This window comes from Diabrotica virgifera, chromosome 5, assembly GCF_917563875.1.
Source record: "Diabrotica virgifera virgifera chromosome 5, PGI_DIABVI_V3a".
Classification (NCBI taxonomy): Eukaryota; Metazoa; Arthropoda; class Insecta; order Coleoptera; family Chrysomelidae; genus Diabrotica; species Diabrotica virgifera.
Window position 1 is genome coordinate 226699798 of NC_065447.1, and position 20265 is coordinate 226720062.

At 32.4% G+C, this 20265-nt stretch overlaps 1 protein-coding gene across 1 annotated transcript in view; it reads right to left on the reverse strand.

The window, feature by feature from the left end:
- LOC126885296 (lachesin) overlaps positions 1-20265 on the reverse strand; it is a 909437-nt gene that overhangs the window by 709594 nt on the left and 179578 nt on the right. The window contains exon 2 of the mRNA XM_050651812.1: positions 12277-12374. Coding sequence (XP_050507769.1) covers positions 12277-12374 — 98 coding nt within the window. The remainder of the gene's footprint in view (positions 1-12276; positions 12375-20265) is intronic.

A 20265-nucleotide genomic window follows, 5' to 3' on the forward strand; every position in this document is an offset into this window, starting at 1 on the left:
TAATAGACCAGTAAGGATTTGTAAAAAAACGTCTATTTTTGGATGTGAGAGGTGGTATTCGAATTTTTGCAGATAAAGTTAGGTGACACCTACAGTAATAATAATTGACTTATGCTCCTTCTCAAATATGTCTGGAACATTAATAAAAAAAATTAAAAATTTCAAAATTTCGAAAAACGTCGATTTTTTTCTGTTTTCTTTGCTAATAACTTTAAAACGATTCGTTTTGGAACAAAGTCGTAGAAAAATAAAATAAAGATAATTGAATTTTGTATGATATACGACTGGTCAAAAATGTCTTAACGTATTACCTTTTCTGCAATATAGCAATAAATACAAAATAAGGGGGCAAAATACGCCTGTTGTTATTCAATGTTTTTAACCACTTTGGTGGCACTAAGAAACTTAATAATTCGCTTAGGAAATTATTTGTAACATATTTAAACCGTGTACCAAATTTCATTAAAATCGACCTAATAAATTTTGCATAATAAATTTGCAATCTAAATGTTTTAAAAAGTTCAAATTTTTTAAAATCTTTCTGAACAAAAAGTAGGTCATTTAGAAGTTGGCTAATTTTTTTACATATAAAGAGGTTGTCTACCTATCTAATACACTTTACATAATTAAAATTGGATTATTTAAGGGGCCTCAGCAATGTTTTAAACTTATAAACAACTTTTTGACTTATAAACAAATAGCTTTGTTTAATAATAAAAAAATAATTTTTAGCAATGCAAATAATTAAAACCGGTATAATTTGACTAAAACTTTCAGATGCTGTCAGCAGAATTGCTATTTTATTTTTTAATCAAATTTACTCGCGTTCAAAAATTGCAATTTTTCGATTTTTTGACAGTTCCACTGCGTGTATCTCGAAAACTATGCATCCTACAAAAAAACTTTTAAGAACATTTTATGCTTAGAATTAGCCAAGAAATACAAAAAAATGTTTTATTTTGCGAAAAATCGATGTTATGTAATTCCTCAAGTTCTTTGTTTACAGGGTGTTACAAAAATACAGGTTATAAATTTAATCGCATATTCTGGGACCAAAAATAGTTCGATTTAACCTAACTTACCTTGGTAAAAATATGCACAAAAAAAAGTTACAGCCCTTTGAAGTTACAAAATGAAAATCGATTTTTTCCAATATATTGAAAACTATTAGAGATTTTTTATTGAAAATGGACATGTGGTACTCTTATGGCAGTAACATCTTAAGAAAAAAGTATAGTGAAATTTGGACACCCCATAAAAATTTTATGGGGGTTTGTTATTTTAACCCCCCCAACTTTTGTGGTCGTTCCAATTTAATTATTATTGTAGTACCATTAGTTAAAGACAATATTTTAAAAACTTTTTTGCCTCTCAGTACTTTTTCGAAAAGTCAGTTTTTATCGAGATATTTTGAATATTGGTCGAATCCACCACATATTTGTATATGGCTAAGAACGATTATGGAGACTTTGTAATAATATGAAAATTTATTTATGATTTACATTTTTAGGTATATTTTGAACCATATTAAAAAAGAAGTAATATCTCGATAAAAAGTCGAAAAAATACAAAGAGGCTAACCCCCTCTGTGGCGCAGTGGTAAGAGCGCCTACCTTTGAAACGAAAGGTCGGGAGTTCGAATCCTACCAGGGGCAGAAATTTTTCATTTATTATAAATTAATAAATGGAAAGTAGTTTCTGTCCTTGTGGGATCGGTACTCACCGGAGGGACCGCAGACGTTCGGAAACAATTAGCGTCTCTTTGCAAAGACAATGACGTCGACTTTGCAAAGTAACAAGACACTTACTCAACACACACTACACATTACTCCCCTGACTTAGTGATAAGTTATACAATTACGTGGCTAAAGGTTCTAGTTCTAAACCAAAGCCAGAATCAAAGAGAAAAAAAAACAAAGAGGCAAAAAAGTTTTAAAAATACTGTGTTTAACTAATGGTACTAGAAGAGTTTGCTATGGAACTCTAAGGACCTCATTGCCTTCCTTATGTATGAACAGAAAACAAAAAAAAAGTTGTGACTGGCTAAATGACACCCAAGTCAATGCCATAAAAAACAAAAAAACAAAAAAAAAAAAAAAAAAAAAAACTAATGGTACCGCAATAAAAGTTTAATTGGAACATACACAAACATTTGGGGGGTTTAAAGGAACAAAACCCCCATAGAATTTTTATGTAAACATATTAAAAAAGAAGCCACAACTAGATAAAAACTGCCTTATCGAAAAAATACTAAGATACAAAAATGTTTTAGAAATATTAAATTTAACTGATGGTACCAAAATAATAATTTAATTGGAACGTACACAAAAGTTTGGGGTGGTTTAAGGGAACAAAACCCCCATAAAATTTTTATGGGGTGCACAAATTTCACTATAATTCATTTTTAAGATGTTCCTGCCATAAGAATGCCACATGTCCATTTTTAATAAAAAGTCTCTAATAGTTTTCGATATATTCGAAAAAATCGATTTTCATTTTGTAACTTCAAAGGGCTGTAACTTTTTTTATGTGCATATTTGTACTAAGGTAAATTAGGTTCATTCAAAGTATTTTTGGTCTCAGAATATGTGATTTAATTTATGACCTCTATTTTCGTTACACCCTATATAACAGTCTTATCGATATCCGGATCAACTGTTACCCACAAAAATCGTGTTCTACGGGTCAAAAAATACATAAAAATCTTGGGTAAGCCCATCAAAATAAAGGAGCCCGTAGCACCCCCTCCTGGCCACAGCACTAATTTGTTTATAAGCCAAAAAATTGTTTATAACTTAAAAACATTGCTGAGGCTGCTTAAATAATCCGATTTCAATTCTGTAAAGTGCATTAGATAGGTGGAGTGCTTTTTTATATGTAAAAAAATTGACAAATCTTTGTATGTTCTAGTTTTTGTTGGGCAAGATTTTAAAATTTTTTAATTTTTTAAAAAAAGTTTAGATTGCAAAATTATTATTCAAAATCTAGTAAGTCAATTTGAATGAAATTTGGTGTACGGTTTTAGTACATTACAAAAATTTTGTAAGCGAATTAGGAAGATTCCAAGTGTAACCTAAGTGATGGAAAATCATTGAATAAAGACAGGCTTGTTTTGCCCCCTTATTTTATATTTATTGCTACTTTGCAGCAAGGATGATAAATTAAGACATTTTTAACCAATCGCATCTGATAGAAAATTTAATTATCTTTGTTTTATTCCTATACGACTTTGTTCCAAAATGAATCATTTTAAAGTTATAAACAAAAAAATAGAAAAAAAATCGATGTTATTCGAAATTTTTATATATTTGAATTTTTTTATTTATGTTCCGGGCATATTTGAGAAGGAGCATAAATCAACTATTATTAACGAAGTTATTACCTAACTTTATCCGCAAAAATCTGAATGCCACCTTTCACATCCACCTAAAAACATATGCTTACTGGTCTATAAATGAATACCACTGAAATAGACAGATTAAGATACGATAAAATGTCGATCAGCACCGATCTGTTTCTTCTTCTTTAGGTGCCGTGTCCGTATTCAAACGTTTAGTACGTTCTTTAAAGGTAAAATATTGCAAAACCTCTAAATTTTAAACAACCGCTTGGAATGACATGAAATTTGGCATACACATAGCTAACAAGTCAAAGAAAAAAAGTGATATTGTGCCGATGTGTGCTTTTGCTCTAGGGGTGAGTTTGATCCCCTTTGGGGGTGAAAATTATATGTTTGAAATAAGTCCAGAAATGGATAAAATCACTAATTCCAAGCAACTTTTGTTCTATAAAGTTTTTTCTCCGAGTTAATAGTGTTCGAGTTATTTGCGAGTGAATATGTTAATTTTTCTACAAAATATCCACGTTTTCAGATGGTTTTTCGCAAATAAACTCAAGAAGGAAGTATTTTGTCAAAATACTTCAGAATTCTTATCAAAAATATAGCACGTAAAAAAGTAAAAAACATGGTGTATATATTAGGTGACTATACCTAGTAGAAGTAGAGTTATAGCTAATGAAAAATAGGTTTATATTCCTCAAATTCCAAATCAAATATTTTAACGTGCCATAACCTAAAAACGAAGCACTTTTTGGGGAAAACTCATTTTAACTTTTTTGAAGTCTTTAAAAAATGCTTATTTTTGTTTAAAAGCAATTTTACATCAAAAGTAAACAAGTTACGCTCAAAATAAATTTGGTCCCTTTGTTTTGGTAAAAAATCGGGAAAATCACCCCCTAATTAGCATTTCAAATTAACTTAATTGTTACCACTTCACAAGTTTTTTACTCGCGTATGTATTGATCATATGATTTGTAAGTTTCATCGGTTCAAAATCCTTTTTTTTTTTGAAAGAGCTGTAGTTAAAAGGACTTGAACGAGTCACTTATCACGAGTATATGCAAATTTAGAAACACCGAATCTTAACCAATTTTTGTCTTACAGAATGACAAAAAATACAAAATATCCAAAAAAATAAAGCCGATTTTTTTTATTGTTTAAGATCAGTGCCGGTTTAACCTAACTTCGGGCCCTGGGCGCTGGAGGTTTAGAGGCCCCATTCATTGCTATTCGTTGTCAGTTTTTTAACAAGGAAACACATGCATTAACTATAAAGGTTTATTGTAAAATCCATAAAATATTTTTTTAAACAAGCAAGAAGAATAGCCAACGTAAAAAATAATCCCGGGCCGGCGTAGCTCAGGCGGTAGTATGCTTGACTTGGGTGCTGGTAGGCCGGGGTTCAAATCACAGCGTCGGCAAGAACAACTAGACATTTTTAAAATGTCTATAGGCCCCAGGTCGACTCAGCCTGAATAAAATGAGTACCTTGGGTAAAACCAGGGGTAATACCTAATAAGCAGGATCAAATATTCACAGTAAAACAGATCTTGAGCAAAGCATGGGAACACGATATTGATGTTCACAACGTGTTTGTAGACTTCAAACAGGCATACGACTCAGTCAAAAGGAACAAACTATACTATATATTGGCTGAATTGGCAATACCACACAAGTTAATAAGACTCATTAAAGCCACAATGGATGAAACTCAGGCATGTGTACGAATACAAAACCACCGGACAGACTTTTTTAACATTTCGCAGGGACTAAAACAGGGAGATGGGCTGGCCCCAACATTGTTTAACCTGGCACTGGAGTATGCGGTTAGGCAAATGCAAACTGGACGAGGAAATCTACTGACCAACCGAACGGTTCAACTGGCCGCTTATGCTGATGATATTAATATTATGAGTAGAACATCAACAGGAGCACAGGAAACATATGCAGAGTTAAAAACACAAACAAAAATGCTAGGTCTGGAAATTAACACAGAAAAAACAAAAATAATGACTCAGACGAGAAGAAATATAGTCCCAGAAAACATTATACATGAAGATGACATTGAAACGGTTGAAAAGTTTACATACCTGGGAGTAGAAATATATGCCGACGGATCAGAAGATGGAGAAATAAGGAAGAGAATAACGCAGGCAAACAGAGCTTATTTTGCCCTCTCCCATATATTTCAGTCAAAAAGTGTCCACCGAAATACAAAGATGAGAATCTATAAAACCTTAATTCGACCAATAACATGCTATGGCAGTGAAGTCTGGGTGCTGAAAGAAACATCCAAAAACAAACTCGACACATTCGAAAGGAAAGTACTTAGGAGAATACTAGGACCTGTGAGGGAAAACGGAATCTTCAGAAGTCGATACAACAACAAGCTTTATCAACTTTATAAGGAAACGCCCCTGTCAGACTTCATTAGATTACAAAGATTGCAATGGGCCGGACATGTGATAAGAATGGGAGAGGATAGGCTACCAAAACGAGCACTGAATGCTAGAATGCAAGGAAAGAGACCGGTTGGGAAGCCACGAAAGCGCTGGGAAGACACAGTAAACAGCGACGCACAAGCCCTTTTAGGAGTCCGTGTATGGAGAAGAGCAGCCACAGACAGGCAAGGGTGGAGGCAAAAAATAAAGGAGGCCAAGGCTCAATTTGGGCTGTAGTGCCGTAGAAGAAGAATATCTAATAGGCGGTTGAAGCGTATCACTGGCCCTGTTACCCTCCTTGTAAGGCGCGTCAGCAGTATAAAACGGGAGACTATTATTATAAAAAATATTCCAAAAAATACATTTGAAAACATAAATCACAAACAGAAAGTTTCACAAAACAACACATGACAAACAAAAAACATATTCTAAAAAATACAAAAAGACAAAAGTTAGATCACTTTTTTTCTTGACTTGGCATTCGCAAACTGCCATAATATAATATTATCACGATTCAGTTTCTTCAGTTCTTCATTCTCTATATACAATAGTGATAATGCGTCTAGGTTTTCTTGACCCAAATTTGACCTTAAAAAAGACCGCTCGCCTGATGCATTAGAAATTAGTATCGTCAAATAAATTTGCAGTTAAAATATTTAGAAAAGTTGCCTTTACATCCTGGATGACATCAAATTTTTCATAAAATGTATGTTTATTTAAATTTTGGCATAACGTTACAAAATGGGTAATTTCATTATTTCAATATTTCTCGCATAAATATTAATTGACGTCTTGACTTCTTTATCTAGCGTAAAAGAACATCTAAAAGCTGATGTTACACCCTTGTAGCATTCAATTCTCTTTAAAAGATCTTGAGTAATATTGCCACATATTATAATATTAAATACTTCAATTCTGAATATCTCTTGCCCCTATAAAATGATTTGACTTTCACCTGCTTCTTCGAAAAATGTTTTTATTTTCTTTATTTTTCGAAGGTCAGTTGTATAGTAGATGTTTGAGATATCCTCGCCTTCGCAAAAGAAAGTTTTCGCTTCTTGTTCAATTTCACTAAACTTATTTCTTACGTACAACAAAACTCAAAAGATATGTCATTAATTCTACTACATTGACACGTTTAAGCCCACAGTTTCTAACGTTTTGCTTGTTGCATTCACTCGTTCCAAAATTCTTGCCCAAATCAGTGTCAATAGAGCTGTCTCAAAGGTATCCATTTTATTGTACAGTGCCTTGGCTTCACTTCTATCTGCTGATTTTTCATCTCTATTATGGTTTTACTGGAAAAAATATGTTTGATGGATCCGTAGTTTTTAAATACTTAATGCATTTACAGCGTCAAGTCGGGCGGACCATCTAGTTTGAATTAATCTTTTTACACAACATTTGCCGCTTTCTTTCAGTAAATTCCACCTTTGAGGAGAAGCCGAAAAAAACGTGTAGATACTTTGAACAGTTCTGAAATAACTAGTTGCTTCCAAGCTGGATTCACATGCAAAATTCACTACAATTCGAAACATAAGACTAAGTTGTCACTCTAATGGCATATAGCATATCCCACCAGAATGACAACAATGGGAACCTTCTCTGGTAATTGAAAATGGTTATTCATTTTTTTTTAATTCGAAACATCTTTCTGACAACTTTCTGTAGTTTTTGGAAAAGTGCCCCGCCACAAACATTGACACGGGGCCCCTGTGGGGCTAGACTACGCCACTGTGTATAGGCGTGAAGAGATGTAACAATAGAACATGGCGTTTGCAGTGTATTGGCGTATCTGCGTATGAGATTATTTTCGGAAAATATGTAGATTATTTAGCGACTTTACCTTTTTATAATTAAGAAGAACGGGCCAATTCGGGCCCCTCCGGGGCCCGGGCCCCTGGGCGCCCGCCCCATGCGCCCAGTGGATAAACCGGCACTGTTTAAGATATTAATTTGGTATCTCTAATCATATTTAGGTTATTTTGAAAAAAAAACATTTTTTCAAAATTAAAATTTTTATAAATTTTACTTTAAAACCAAATTTTTTCAAAAATAAGCACTTTGCATCGATTAAACTTACAGATCATATAAACACAACATAAGATTCCAAATTAAAGTTTAAACGCGGCTCTATCAGTTCTTAATAAATATTTTGAAATTATTTAATTTCAAAACATTGTTTTTAAGTTGTTAAAACAGCCCAATCCCATAAGGAACCTTCCTCATTAACAATTCACAAATATATTTTAGGATAAAAAATGGCAACAATTCTTATCAGAACCTGATAGAAGATTTGTACTTAAATTTAGGTACTTGATGATTACAAATATAATATTTTTACTTGTGTTTTTGAACCTGGAAAATCGTAATCATTTATTCTTTTTTCAGATTAATATTGTTTATAAGTCGAAAACGGTCAACTTAACATTTACAAAATGCGTTTTTTGTTTAGAATAATCCAAAAAATCTGAAATATTACCTGAGTTGAAAAATGTTTTTAAAATTTATAAAAAAAAGTAATTTTTTAAGTATTGATTAATTATATTATAATCAGAACAAGATTAGATCGCGCACCCTTTGTTATTTATAATTATTGTTAACAAACTAAATTACATATCCAATAATTTTATCCATTAAACAGATCCGTGCAGATCGACGTTATATCGTATCCTCTACTGTTAGGTAGTTTGATGAAGAGATGTAACATATACGTATAATAAGTAACTAAAGTTAAAGATAAAAAAGGGTTCAAGGCAGGTTTTGTTTATATTCGATTCAGAGTTGGACTACCATCTCCATATAGTAACTATTTCAGCATCCTTATGCATCATCAGTGAAGATTATGCAGTTACAACTCTGAAGGGAATACAAACATTCTGCCTCTTTTAAAGCAAACCATCGCGATGCGATGAACCCGCCTTTTGAGACGCAATACAGCGACATCTCTCGTATTACGAGGAAAACGAAAAGCCCTAGATACAAAGTTTACTACTTTTTAAACAATTAGAATAATTGAAATAAAAATATAATAAACAATATTTTAAATCCAAGACTTTTCGTTAATAAACTGCTTTCTGGCTGCATCCCATATCTCCGGATTTTACAATATATAATCAGATAGAGACGACGAAATAGGAGAAAGCAAATAGAGGACACTTAGGCCACGCATTTACCTTCTCTTCGTCTAGGAAAAGGACCGAAAGACAGTTTCTAAATATTCACAAATTGAGTAAAAATGAAAAAGATAAAAAAGGGTTCAAGGCAGGTTTTGTTTATATTCGATTCAGAGTTGGACTACCATCTCCATATAGTAACTATTTCAGCATCCTTATGCATCATCAGTGAAGATTATGCAGTCACAACTCTGAAGGGAATACAAACATTCTGCCTCTTTTAAAGCAAACCATCGCGATGCGATGAACCCGCCTTTTGAGACGCAATACAGCGACATCTCTCGTATTACGAGGAAAACGAAAAGCCCTAGATACAAAGTTTACTACTTTTTAAACAATTAGAATAATTGAAATAAAAATATAATAAACAATATTTTAAATCCAAGACTTTTCGTTAATAAACTGCTTTCTGGCTGCATCCCATATCTCCGGATTTTACAATATATAATCAGATAGAGACGACGAAATAGGAGAAAGCAAATAGAGGACACTTAGGCCACGCATTTACCTTCTCTTCGTCTAGGAAAAGGACCGAAAGACAGTTTCTAAATACTCACAAATTGAGTAAAAATGAAAAAGATAAAAAAGGGTTCAAGGCAGGTTTTGTTTATATTCGATTCAGAGTTGGACTACCATCTCCATATAGTAACTATTTCAGCATCCTTATGCATCATCAGTGAAGATTATGCAGTCACAACTCTGAAGGGAATACAAACATTCTGCCTCTTTTAAAGCAAACCATCGCGATGCGATGAACCCGCCTTTTGAGACGCAATACAGCGACATCTCTCGTATTACGAGGAAAACGAAAAGCCCTAGATACAAAGTTTACTACTACTAACTAAAGTTATTTTATTTCCTATATTTATATGATTTTAGCTGCCTTTTTTTTTCCATTTCACAAAATAAGTAATTGCTCGTTGGATAATAATTTTCCCACAATTTTTATCGAATATTAAGTATCGCTGTTTTTAGGTGGATGTGAGAGGTGGCATTCAGGTGATAACTTCGTTAATAATAATTGATGTATGCTCCTTCTCAAATATGCCCGGAACATTAATAAAAAAATTAAATATTTAAAGATTTCTAAAAACTTCGTTTTTTTTTCTAGTTTTTTTGCTTATAACTTAAAAACTATTCATTTTAGAACAAAGTCCTATAGGAATAAAATAAAGATAATTAAATTTTCTATCAGATGCGATTGGTTAAAAATGTCTTAATTTATCACCCTTGCTTCAAAACAGCAATAAATATAAAATTAGGGGGCAAAACAAGCCTGTCCTTATTCAATGATTTTCCATCACTTAGGTTACACTTGGAACCTTCCTAATTCGCTTAGAAAATTTTTGTAATGTGCTAAAACCGTACACCAGATTTCATTACAATTGACTTACTAGATTTTGCATAATAATTTTGCAATCTAAACTTTTTTTAAAAAATTATTTTTTTTTAAATCTTGCACAACAAAAACTAGAAAATACAAAGATTTGTCAATTTTTTTACATATAAAGAAGTACTCCACCTATCTAATGCACTTTACGGAACTGAAATCGGATTGTTTAAGCAGCATCAGCAATGTTCTAAAATTATAAACAATTTTTTGGCTTATAAACAAATTAGTGCTGTGGCCAGGAGGGGGTGCTACGGGCTCCTTTATTTAGATGGACTTACCCAAGTTTTTTTATGTATTTTGACCCGTAGAACACGAATTTTTTGGGTAACAGTTGATCCGGATGTCGATAAGATTGTTATAAACAAAGAACTTGAGGAATTACATAAAATCGATTTTTGGCGAAATAAAACATTTTTTTATATTTCTTGGGTAATTCTAAGCAAAAAAAAAGTTACAAGTTTTTTCGTAGGATGCATACTTTTCGAGAAAAACGCGGTGGAACTTTCAAAAAATCGAGAAATTGCAACTTTTGAACGCGAATAACGTTTGATTAAAAAATAAAATAGCAATTCTGCTGACAGCATTTGAAAGTTTAAGTCAAATTATACCGGTTTTAATTGTTTGCATTGCTAAAAATTAATTTTTTTATTATTAAACAAAGCTATTTGTTTATAAGCCATAAAATTGTTTATAAATTTAAAACATTTCTGGGGCCCCTTAAATAATCTTATTTTAATTTTGTGAAGTGTATTAGATAGGTAGAGCACCTCTTTATATGTAAAAAAATTATCCAACTTCAAAATGGTCTACGTTTTGTTCAGAAAGATTTTAAAAAATTTGAACTTTTTTAAAAACATTTAGATTGCAAATTTATTATGCAAAATTAATTAGGTCGATTTTAATGAAATCTGGTTCACGATTTAAGTATGTTACAAAGAATTTCCTAAGCGAATTACTAAGGTTCTAAGTGCCACCAAAGTGGTTAAAAAATATTGAATAACAACAGACTTATTTTGTCCACTTATTTGTATTTATTGCTATATTGCAGAAAAGATAATATCTTAAGACATTTTTTACCAGTTGTATATTATACAAAATTCAATTATCTTTATTTTATTTCTCTACGACTTTGTTCCAAAACGAATCGTTTTAAAGTTATAAGCAAAGAAACCAGAAAAAAATCGATGTTTTTCGAAATTTTTAAATATTTTAATTTTTTTATTAATGTTCCGGGCATATTTGAGAAGGAGCATAAGTCAATTATTATTACTGAAGGTGTCACCAAACTTTATCTGCAAAAATCCGAATGCCACCTCTCACATCCAAAAATAGACGTTTTTTCGCAGATCCTTACTGGTCTATAAGTGTATATTAAAATACATCATTTTGGAAAATGCCAATAAAGAAGCACATAATTTCAGTGAGTTGATATTTCTCTATAACAACTTAAATATCACATAGGTAGGGGTAGGCGCAAGATTTCGGCTTCAATTCTTTTTAAATATATTAATTTTTTCGAATCCTGAGAAAACTAATAAGTATTTATGAAAAAAATAGATTGGCGCAAAATGAAGAAAGATTACGTTATTACCGATGGCCGAAAATCCCTGAAAACTTCTATAATGTTTATTTTAATAAGTTACAGTAGTGAAAAAAAAAAGAGAAAATTAAGTGTAGATTTTAATTTCAAATATCTCATTCAAACGCAACTTTCTGTTAATTGTAAGGGACTTTCGGTAACAATGTAATCTTTCATTCTCTTTTTAAATTTTTCAAAAATATTTGTTAGTTTTCTAATTCGAAAAAAAAATGAATGCATTTAAAACACATTAGCGCGAAATTTTGCGCCTACGCCCTTAAGAGAGAAAGATTTAAGAACAAGTTTATTCCAACCGTTTAAACATTTTGTATTGATCAAAAACTTACTTTATAAGGGTTTAAGTTGTCTACTGCACAATTCAACACGGCTTCTCTACCAACCGCTACGGTGAGATTTGAAACAGGAGATCTAAAACTGGGAGATTCTGAAACAAAAAGTTTTATTTTATTATTGAGTGTACTTGTTACTAACTAACCCTTCAAATTAAAAAATATAAACCATTTAAATATACAGTATGCTGCAAATGTCTGGAATAAATTCATTATTTCGGAAGCCAGCGACTACAGGGGAAAAATACTGAAACAGGTCGATTTTTAATTTTATATTTATGATTTTTTAAGATATATATCATACTAGTGACGTCTTCCTTCTGGAAGTGATGACGTAATTGATGATTTTTTAAATGAGAATAGGGGTCGCGTGATAGCCCCTTTGAAAAGCTATTCAATTCTCTATTTAGTAAAATAAATATTAACATAATTATTTATACAGGGTGTCCACAAAAACTTTTTTTGAATTAAATTAATTGACACAAAAGGAAGAATATATGTAATTTATTTAATTCAAAATACACTCTACTGCTGTCAAAAAAACAGAAAAATTTTTTTTTTGATAAATAAACATTCTTTTCGCATTATTTCAATGTTCAAGTTGCCACCCATATAGGCTATTGATTATGTTCAAAATAAGAGAGTTAAAGGGAACTACAACGTCAATGGGATTTTATTATCTCATATGGTCAATGGACATCTAAATTTGAAAAACCCGCGGAGTGCTACCATTTATATGGGTGCGTTTTTGAGAAAGGGGTGAATTAGTAATCCCTAGGCACAGGGTGAATTAGGGTGAGTTATATGCACTTTTAGTACAAACACGTCTACAGGAAAATTGAGGAAAATTGTTCCAGGTTAAATTTGCTTTTGAAATATCACATTATAAAGTCAAACATATTTTTTTTACAAAAATATACTCAAAAGAATAACAAGAAAAAAACACAAAAGGATCAATTTTGTTTTTTGCCCCATAACTTTTTTCCAGAGGAATATAGGTATAGGCATTGCTTTAGCAAAAATAACTGCCATCCCTCCTCATTAAAACGACGTTTAGTAGAGGTCTCTAGGATTTATAGTTTCCGATATAGTATTTTTCAAAGTTCGCCGCCTACAGCAATTTTGGGCCATTTTCCCTATAATTTCGCAAACATTGTTCTGTAACTTTTTTCTACGCATTTATAGGTATATGCAATGGTACACTTAGTAAAAAAGAAGTCAATTATTTTTAAAATGGTTTATTGTATAAGGTTGTACGACTATTTTTAAGCAAGTTATGCTTTTTCAAGGTTTTTTACTTTTATGATTTTTGATATTCTTTATGATTATTTTTAGAATTTTTCATTATGCCTTTTTTTCTTATACATTCAGGTATATACATTTTGAAATAAAAAAAGCCAACATGGTGTATTGCAAAAAATTCTAGGACTATTTTAAAGAAGATATCCGTTGGATATCCAAGGGAATCCGTAATTTGAGAAACATTTTAAAATTTTTAATTTTATACAATTAGAAGAATATATTGGCGTATTATACCATAATTTTTAATTCCAAATAACTTTTCTTAATAACACTTTTCGATATTTTGAAATATAAAGCTACTTTACTCTTGAGCGAAATGCATATTTTTTAACATACCTCGTACATTATTGACAAAATTTTATATCTGATGATTGCATCTTAGGTTTTTGACTATGCAGAGCATTTTATAAGGAATAACCTTTTTTCATAAAGTTAATAATAAAAAAGTTTTCCATAAATATGTTTCCAGCTTAGTGAGACCTATTGCATGTGTATGTGACATTTTGAAAAAGTATATCTTGTTTAAAGATAGTCCTAGAGTTTTTACCAAAACACAGTTTTAACGTAAATAAAATAAGTTTTCTTTTTTATTGCACAATGTATATACCTAAATATACAACAAAAAAAGTTATAATGAGAAATTTAAAAACAATCGTAAAATATATAAAAAATCTTTAAAAGTATACAAATTTGAAAAACCATATCTTGCTTAAAAAGGGTCAAACACTTATAGACCATTTCAAAGATAATTGATTTTTCTTTGCATATACATTGCATATACCTAAAACTGCGTAGAAAAAAAGTTACAGAACAATATTTGCGAAGTCCCAAATGGAAGGAAAATGTCCCAAAATCGCTGAGTGGCGAACTTTGAAAAATCATAATTTGGAAAATATAAATCATAGGGCTTATACCAAAGGTCACTTTAAAGAAAAAGGATGTAAGTTATTTTTCTGTGAAGCAATACCTATACCTATATCCCCAGTGAAAAACGTTTTGGGATAAAAAACACAATTGCTATATTTCGTGTTTTTTTCTTGCTTTTCTTTTGAATATATTTTTATAAAAAAAATTTTTGACTTTAAAATATAATATTTCTATATTAAATTTAACCTGAAACAATTTTACTGTAGACATGTTTGCACCAAATGTGCATAGAACTCACCCTAATTCGCCCTGTGTCTAGGGACTAATTCACCCTTTTCTCAAAAACGCACCCCTTTAAATGGTAGCACTCCGCGGTTTTTTCATACTGAGAGGTCCATTAACTATATGAAACAATAAAACCCCGTTAACGTTGTAGTTCCTTTCTAAAATACATAATCAATAGCCTAATATGCCTCTTGACAGTTTGAACATTAAATTTAAGCAAAAAACAATGTTTATCTATGAAATATTTTTTTTTTGTTTTCTGACAGTCATAGAATGTATTTTGAACTAAATAAATTATATGTAATTTTTTTGTGTAAATTAATTTAATTCAAAATAATTTTTCATATGTTTTGTCATGTTTATATTACTAATTGAATAACCTTTCAAATGAACTAGCATACGACCCCTATTCTCATTTAAAAAATCATTGTTTGAGTGATCAGTCCCAGATGGGTCACGTCACTAGTATGATATATATGTCAAAAAATCATAATTTAAAATAAGATATCGACCTGTTTCAGGAAGTCGCTGGCTTCCGAAATAATGAATATATTCCAGACTTTTGCAAAATACTGTATTTCACTTTATTTATAATATACTATTAGTAGTATTAGTATAGCAGAGTATACTAAATGTGATTACAGTTAATTAATTATTTAAGCCCAACACTTCATTCAAAGCATTAACATCAGCAGAAATAGGAAGCGATTAAGTTGTGCAAAATCCGAATGTTGTCCGACGTTATCATACAAAAAAATAGAAATGTTTATAATTATTTATATATCTATAGTACATGATATAACCTTGCAAACATCATTCACGACGACGAACGTTCCCGATAAAACAGATGTCAAAGATGCCCTCTGGCCAGTGGCGGATCTACGGGGGGGGGGGGGGATGAGGAAATGTCCACCCTAACCAGGCCCAAAATTAAAGAAAAAAAATTGTTCAAACATAAAAATATATTAGCTCACATGAAACCGAAACCAAATTCAACCCAATAAACACGCTAGTTAGGAAAATTATTTTATTTTATTTAATCAGTTAAGCCCATTCGTACCTTTCGGTGTTGGGCTGTTTACAACTAGTTCAATATCTACATTTCAATACATTTTAATAATTATACAAAACTTTTATTTTAACAATACAATTTTAATAAATATAAATTACTTATTTCACCCATTTTTCTGTCCATATGTTTTAATCTTGTGGTGCTTCTTTGATACTTCTTTTCCATGCTGTTCTATTTTGAGCCAATTGTTTTACCATATTCCATTGCAGTCCTCTCTTCTCTGCTTCTTGTCTAACTTGTTCTTCCCATCTCATTCTTGGGCGACCTACTTTATTTTTCCCTTGTACTCTGACTTCATATACTTTTTTCGTTATTCTTGTGTCGTTTAGTTAACCTATTAGGGAACTTAATACCTATAAGTTATTTATGTCTTTTATGTAATTTGAGTTTATCTTTTTTATGTCTTTTGGTTGGTTTTTCATTGGAAGTTTCCCCCTAAAGCAAATTTCCCCCTCCCAAGGGAAATTTCTAGATCCGCCACTGCCTCTGGCACGAAAAAAAAATCTTTAATTTTAGTCCTTAATTCCGAAATGGCAAACGGTGACCCCTTCAGCATTCCCCATGTGTACGCATCTGGTGGCGTTAGTTCTGGTGAGTGGAAGTTCCAAAAATGATCACACAGTATTCGAAGAGACTCTCTAGCAGTGTGACAGCTTATCTTGTCCTGCTGAAATCACTGTTGATTTTAAGCTTGGACCATTTTCGCGACCTTTTCCGTATGGCCGAAAATAGTACTCCATTATAAAAAACATTTTCTGCAAGACTGAAAACCATCCTGAAGTATCTAACATTAACATGATATTGACAAATGTTATAACAACATTCAGAAACCACTCAATACGTTTCGGCACATGACACATAAAAATTTGAGGCATACGAATTTCAGTACTGTTTATTTTGCCGCATACCGTATTTGAAATCTGTTCACTAAGATAATCTAATTTTTATTATTTTTTTTAACATGGCGATCCTTTTCTCCGCAATGGGAGGCAAATGGGAGGATCTCCGCGACGGAGGTCGGCAATCATTATAGCTATTCGGATTTTAGAGACGGCTGCTCTGAGAAGTTCATTTGTAGCACATCCGTACTATTCTCTCAGGTTGCGCAGCCACGATATTCTGCGTCTTCATATGCTTCTTTTTCCTTGAATCTTTCCCTGTATAATCAATTGGAGCAAGTTGTACCTCCCCCCACGTGTAATATGTTCGAGATATTCCAATTTTCCTGTTTTTATGATATTTAAGATTTCTAATTCTTTATTCATTTTTTTCAGAACCTCTTTGCTTATGACCTGTTCTGTCCACAATATTTTCAGAATTCTTTTGTATACCCACAGCTCGAATGCTTCCAGTTTTTTTCATTGATGCCGCATTCAAAGTTCAAGCTTCCAGTCCATAAAACAAAGTCGAGAAGACGTAGCACCTAGCCAACCTAACTCTTAGCGCCAACTTTTAGTCTCTTGTGCAGAGCACTTTTCTATGTGATATGTACAATAAGTTAATTACAAATTGAGTTATAATTTAACAAGTAGGTCCCTAATAAGCCCATAACCCTGTTTTTATGGTATTACACACATAAAGTCTATAAAAATTAAATATATACTCGCGAATATACTCTCTCACTGACGAGGTCACCGGTCAAGAACAATTTGGCTTCAGAAAAGGTATGGGGACAAGAGAAGCAATATTCTGTCTTCAAACTCTGGCAGAAAGATGCAAAATCAGCAAGCAGACCTTTTTGTCTGTTTTATAGATTTTGGGAAGGCGTTCGATGGGTGAAGCACAAGATTGAACGACATCGGAGTCGACAAAAGAGATTCTAAAATTATAGAGGCTATTTATTGGAATCAGACAGCAGTCGTAAAGACCAATGGTAACACGTCAAGGCCAATTGAAATATAACGAGGTGTTAGACCGGATTGTGTGCTATCACCCATACTGTTAAACGTCTACTCTGAGGTAATATTTGCGAACGCTTTATCGCACTCTTTAGAAGGAATCAGGATAAACGGTCAAAGAGTAAATATCATCCGCTATGCAAATGACACGGTATTAATGACTGATTCGGACTATAGTCTGCAGATACTGTTGGATAGTGTTACTGAGAGTTGTGAAGAAATGGGGATAAAGAGCAATACTGCGAAAACCAAAGTTATGAAAATATCAAGGAACAAAAATTTACATCTTCCAATATATGTGAAACACCAACAGCTTAAATATGTAAGCCAATACAAAATCTTGGTTGCTGGTTCAACAATCAACTTGATTATAAACAAAAAGTAAGGGCGAGAATAGAGATAGCGCGACAGGGGTTTATCAAAATGAAAAGCTTATTCTGTAACAGTAGCATTAGTAGCAGCCTTAGATGTGTCTATTTCTGCATTGCTATGTGTGGTCAATACTTTTGAATGAAACGGAGGCCTGGACACTCAACACAACACTGATGAACCAGTTAGAAGCCTTTGAACTCTGGCTTTATAGAAGAATCTTGAAAATACCTTGGACAACCCACACCACCAACGAATATGTTCTGAGGAGAATAAGTACAGATAGGGAACTGCTAAAAATCATTAAAGTCGGAAAAGTTAGCTACCTCGGACACATAATGAGAAACGAAAAGTATCGCCTCGCGCAACTGATCATCCAGGGTAAGATTGAAGGAGAACGAGGTCCCGGTAGGCGCCAGATTTCATGGCTTAGAAATACCAGAGACTGGACCGGCCTTGATTCAACATATTTGTTTAGAGCCGCATTGGACAGAGACAGATTTGCCAGTGTAGTCGCTAACCTCCACTAAAGGAGAAAGCACCACAAGAAGAATACTCACAAGCAAAACTTTAAAAAGGCAAATAATTGCGTATACTTATCGAAACACCAAAATATACAGCTAAAAACAAGCAATTGGACTTTAATCTTGGACTTTTACCCAATGCGACTGTAGGTAGAATCGGAAGTCTATATTTGAACTATTCGTCTAACTTCACGTCGATTAATATACAATTTCACTCATTTTGGATCATTTTTCCACATTCGGTCATAAATTTTACATTAAATTTGTTCTCTTGTTCTCTTCATTTGTTGTCTTGCCAAGGTGCGTCAAATAATACATCGCTTGTACTATTTTGGCAAATTTAAAATAGTACTTTCGGCTGAAACTCCGAAACTGACAGTCCGAGGTCAAATTTTATACGTTTAGTACCTACCATCTTTGGTTTACAAGCTCTTAATCAATTCATTTGTCATTCTATCTGTTCTAATAACGAAGAAGTTCTGTTTATAGAATTTAAGATTTTCATATTTTAATGTTCTAAAATGGGTGAAAACAATAAAAATAAATGAAATGACAGCAACTAACATGCCTACTTTTTCTTCTTTTGGCGTCATAACCCTGGATGGATCTTTGCCTGTCTCCTTCCATTCAAATATCTCTGGTGCCCTTCTCCTTCATTGTTTTATACTCATGGTATTTAAGGTCGTCTTTCACGTCATGCCTTCATCTCGTTCTGGGCCTTTTTTATTTTCGTTTTCCTATGGATTCCCATTGTAATATTTTTTTGCTATTTTTGCATCTTTTTGTCCCTGAACATGTCCCAGACATGACACTATTTGACTTTTCACAAATCTTAAAATATCATACCCTTCATTCAATTCATTAACCTCGACGTTTCTTCTAATTCTCCATGTACCGTCTTCCTCTTGCACCGGGCCATATACTTTTCTCAAGTATGTTTCTTTCAATTGTCGTCCTGAAATGCGTTTTTTTTTTGTCACTACCCAGGTTTCACAACTAGCATGTACCTACGTTTTATATTTGGATGAGGATACAAAGATTGAAGATACAACCTCAGTGTTAGATCCAAATTAGCAAGTGATGTCTGATCGTCTTCAGTTCAGTTTATTGAGTTTATCCTAACAAATAGCATATCAATTTTTCTCTGATGATATATTATGACGTAACGATCAATCAACCTATCAAAAGTATTACCATGCCATACCATGCTATAATTTTGAAAAATATACTTATCAAGTATTGCCATGAATCATTCTGGCAGTGTAATCTAATTTTGACTGGTCATGAAGCCATATACAGTGATGAGCGCGCTAATAACCGGCAAAATAACGCAAAAGGTGGGAAACATAATTAAGTTGTGAGATAAAAAGAAACGAAACTAGTGGAGGTGGGAGATTTAGCGATAAAAGCTAAACACTTGCACTCTATTGAGGAGTATGTCAACTAAAACTGTCAATGCCACAGTGACAGTTGCCAAGCTCGTCCTATATGTCTAAAGGTGGGAAACAATAAGTAGAATGCAAGTGTATAGGTTTTTATCGCTAAATCTCGCACCTCCACTAATTTCATTTCTTTTTATCTACAACTTAATGTATTTTCCATCGTTGCGTTATTTTGTCGGTTATTAGAGCGCTTATCCCGTATTTTAAATTTAATATATTTTTTACAG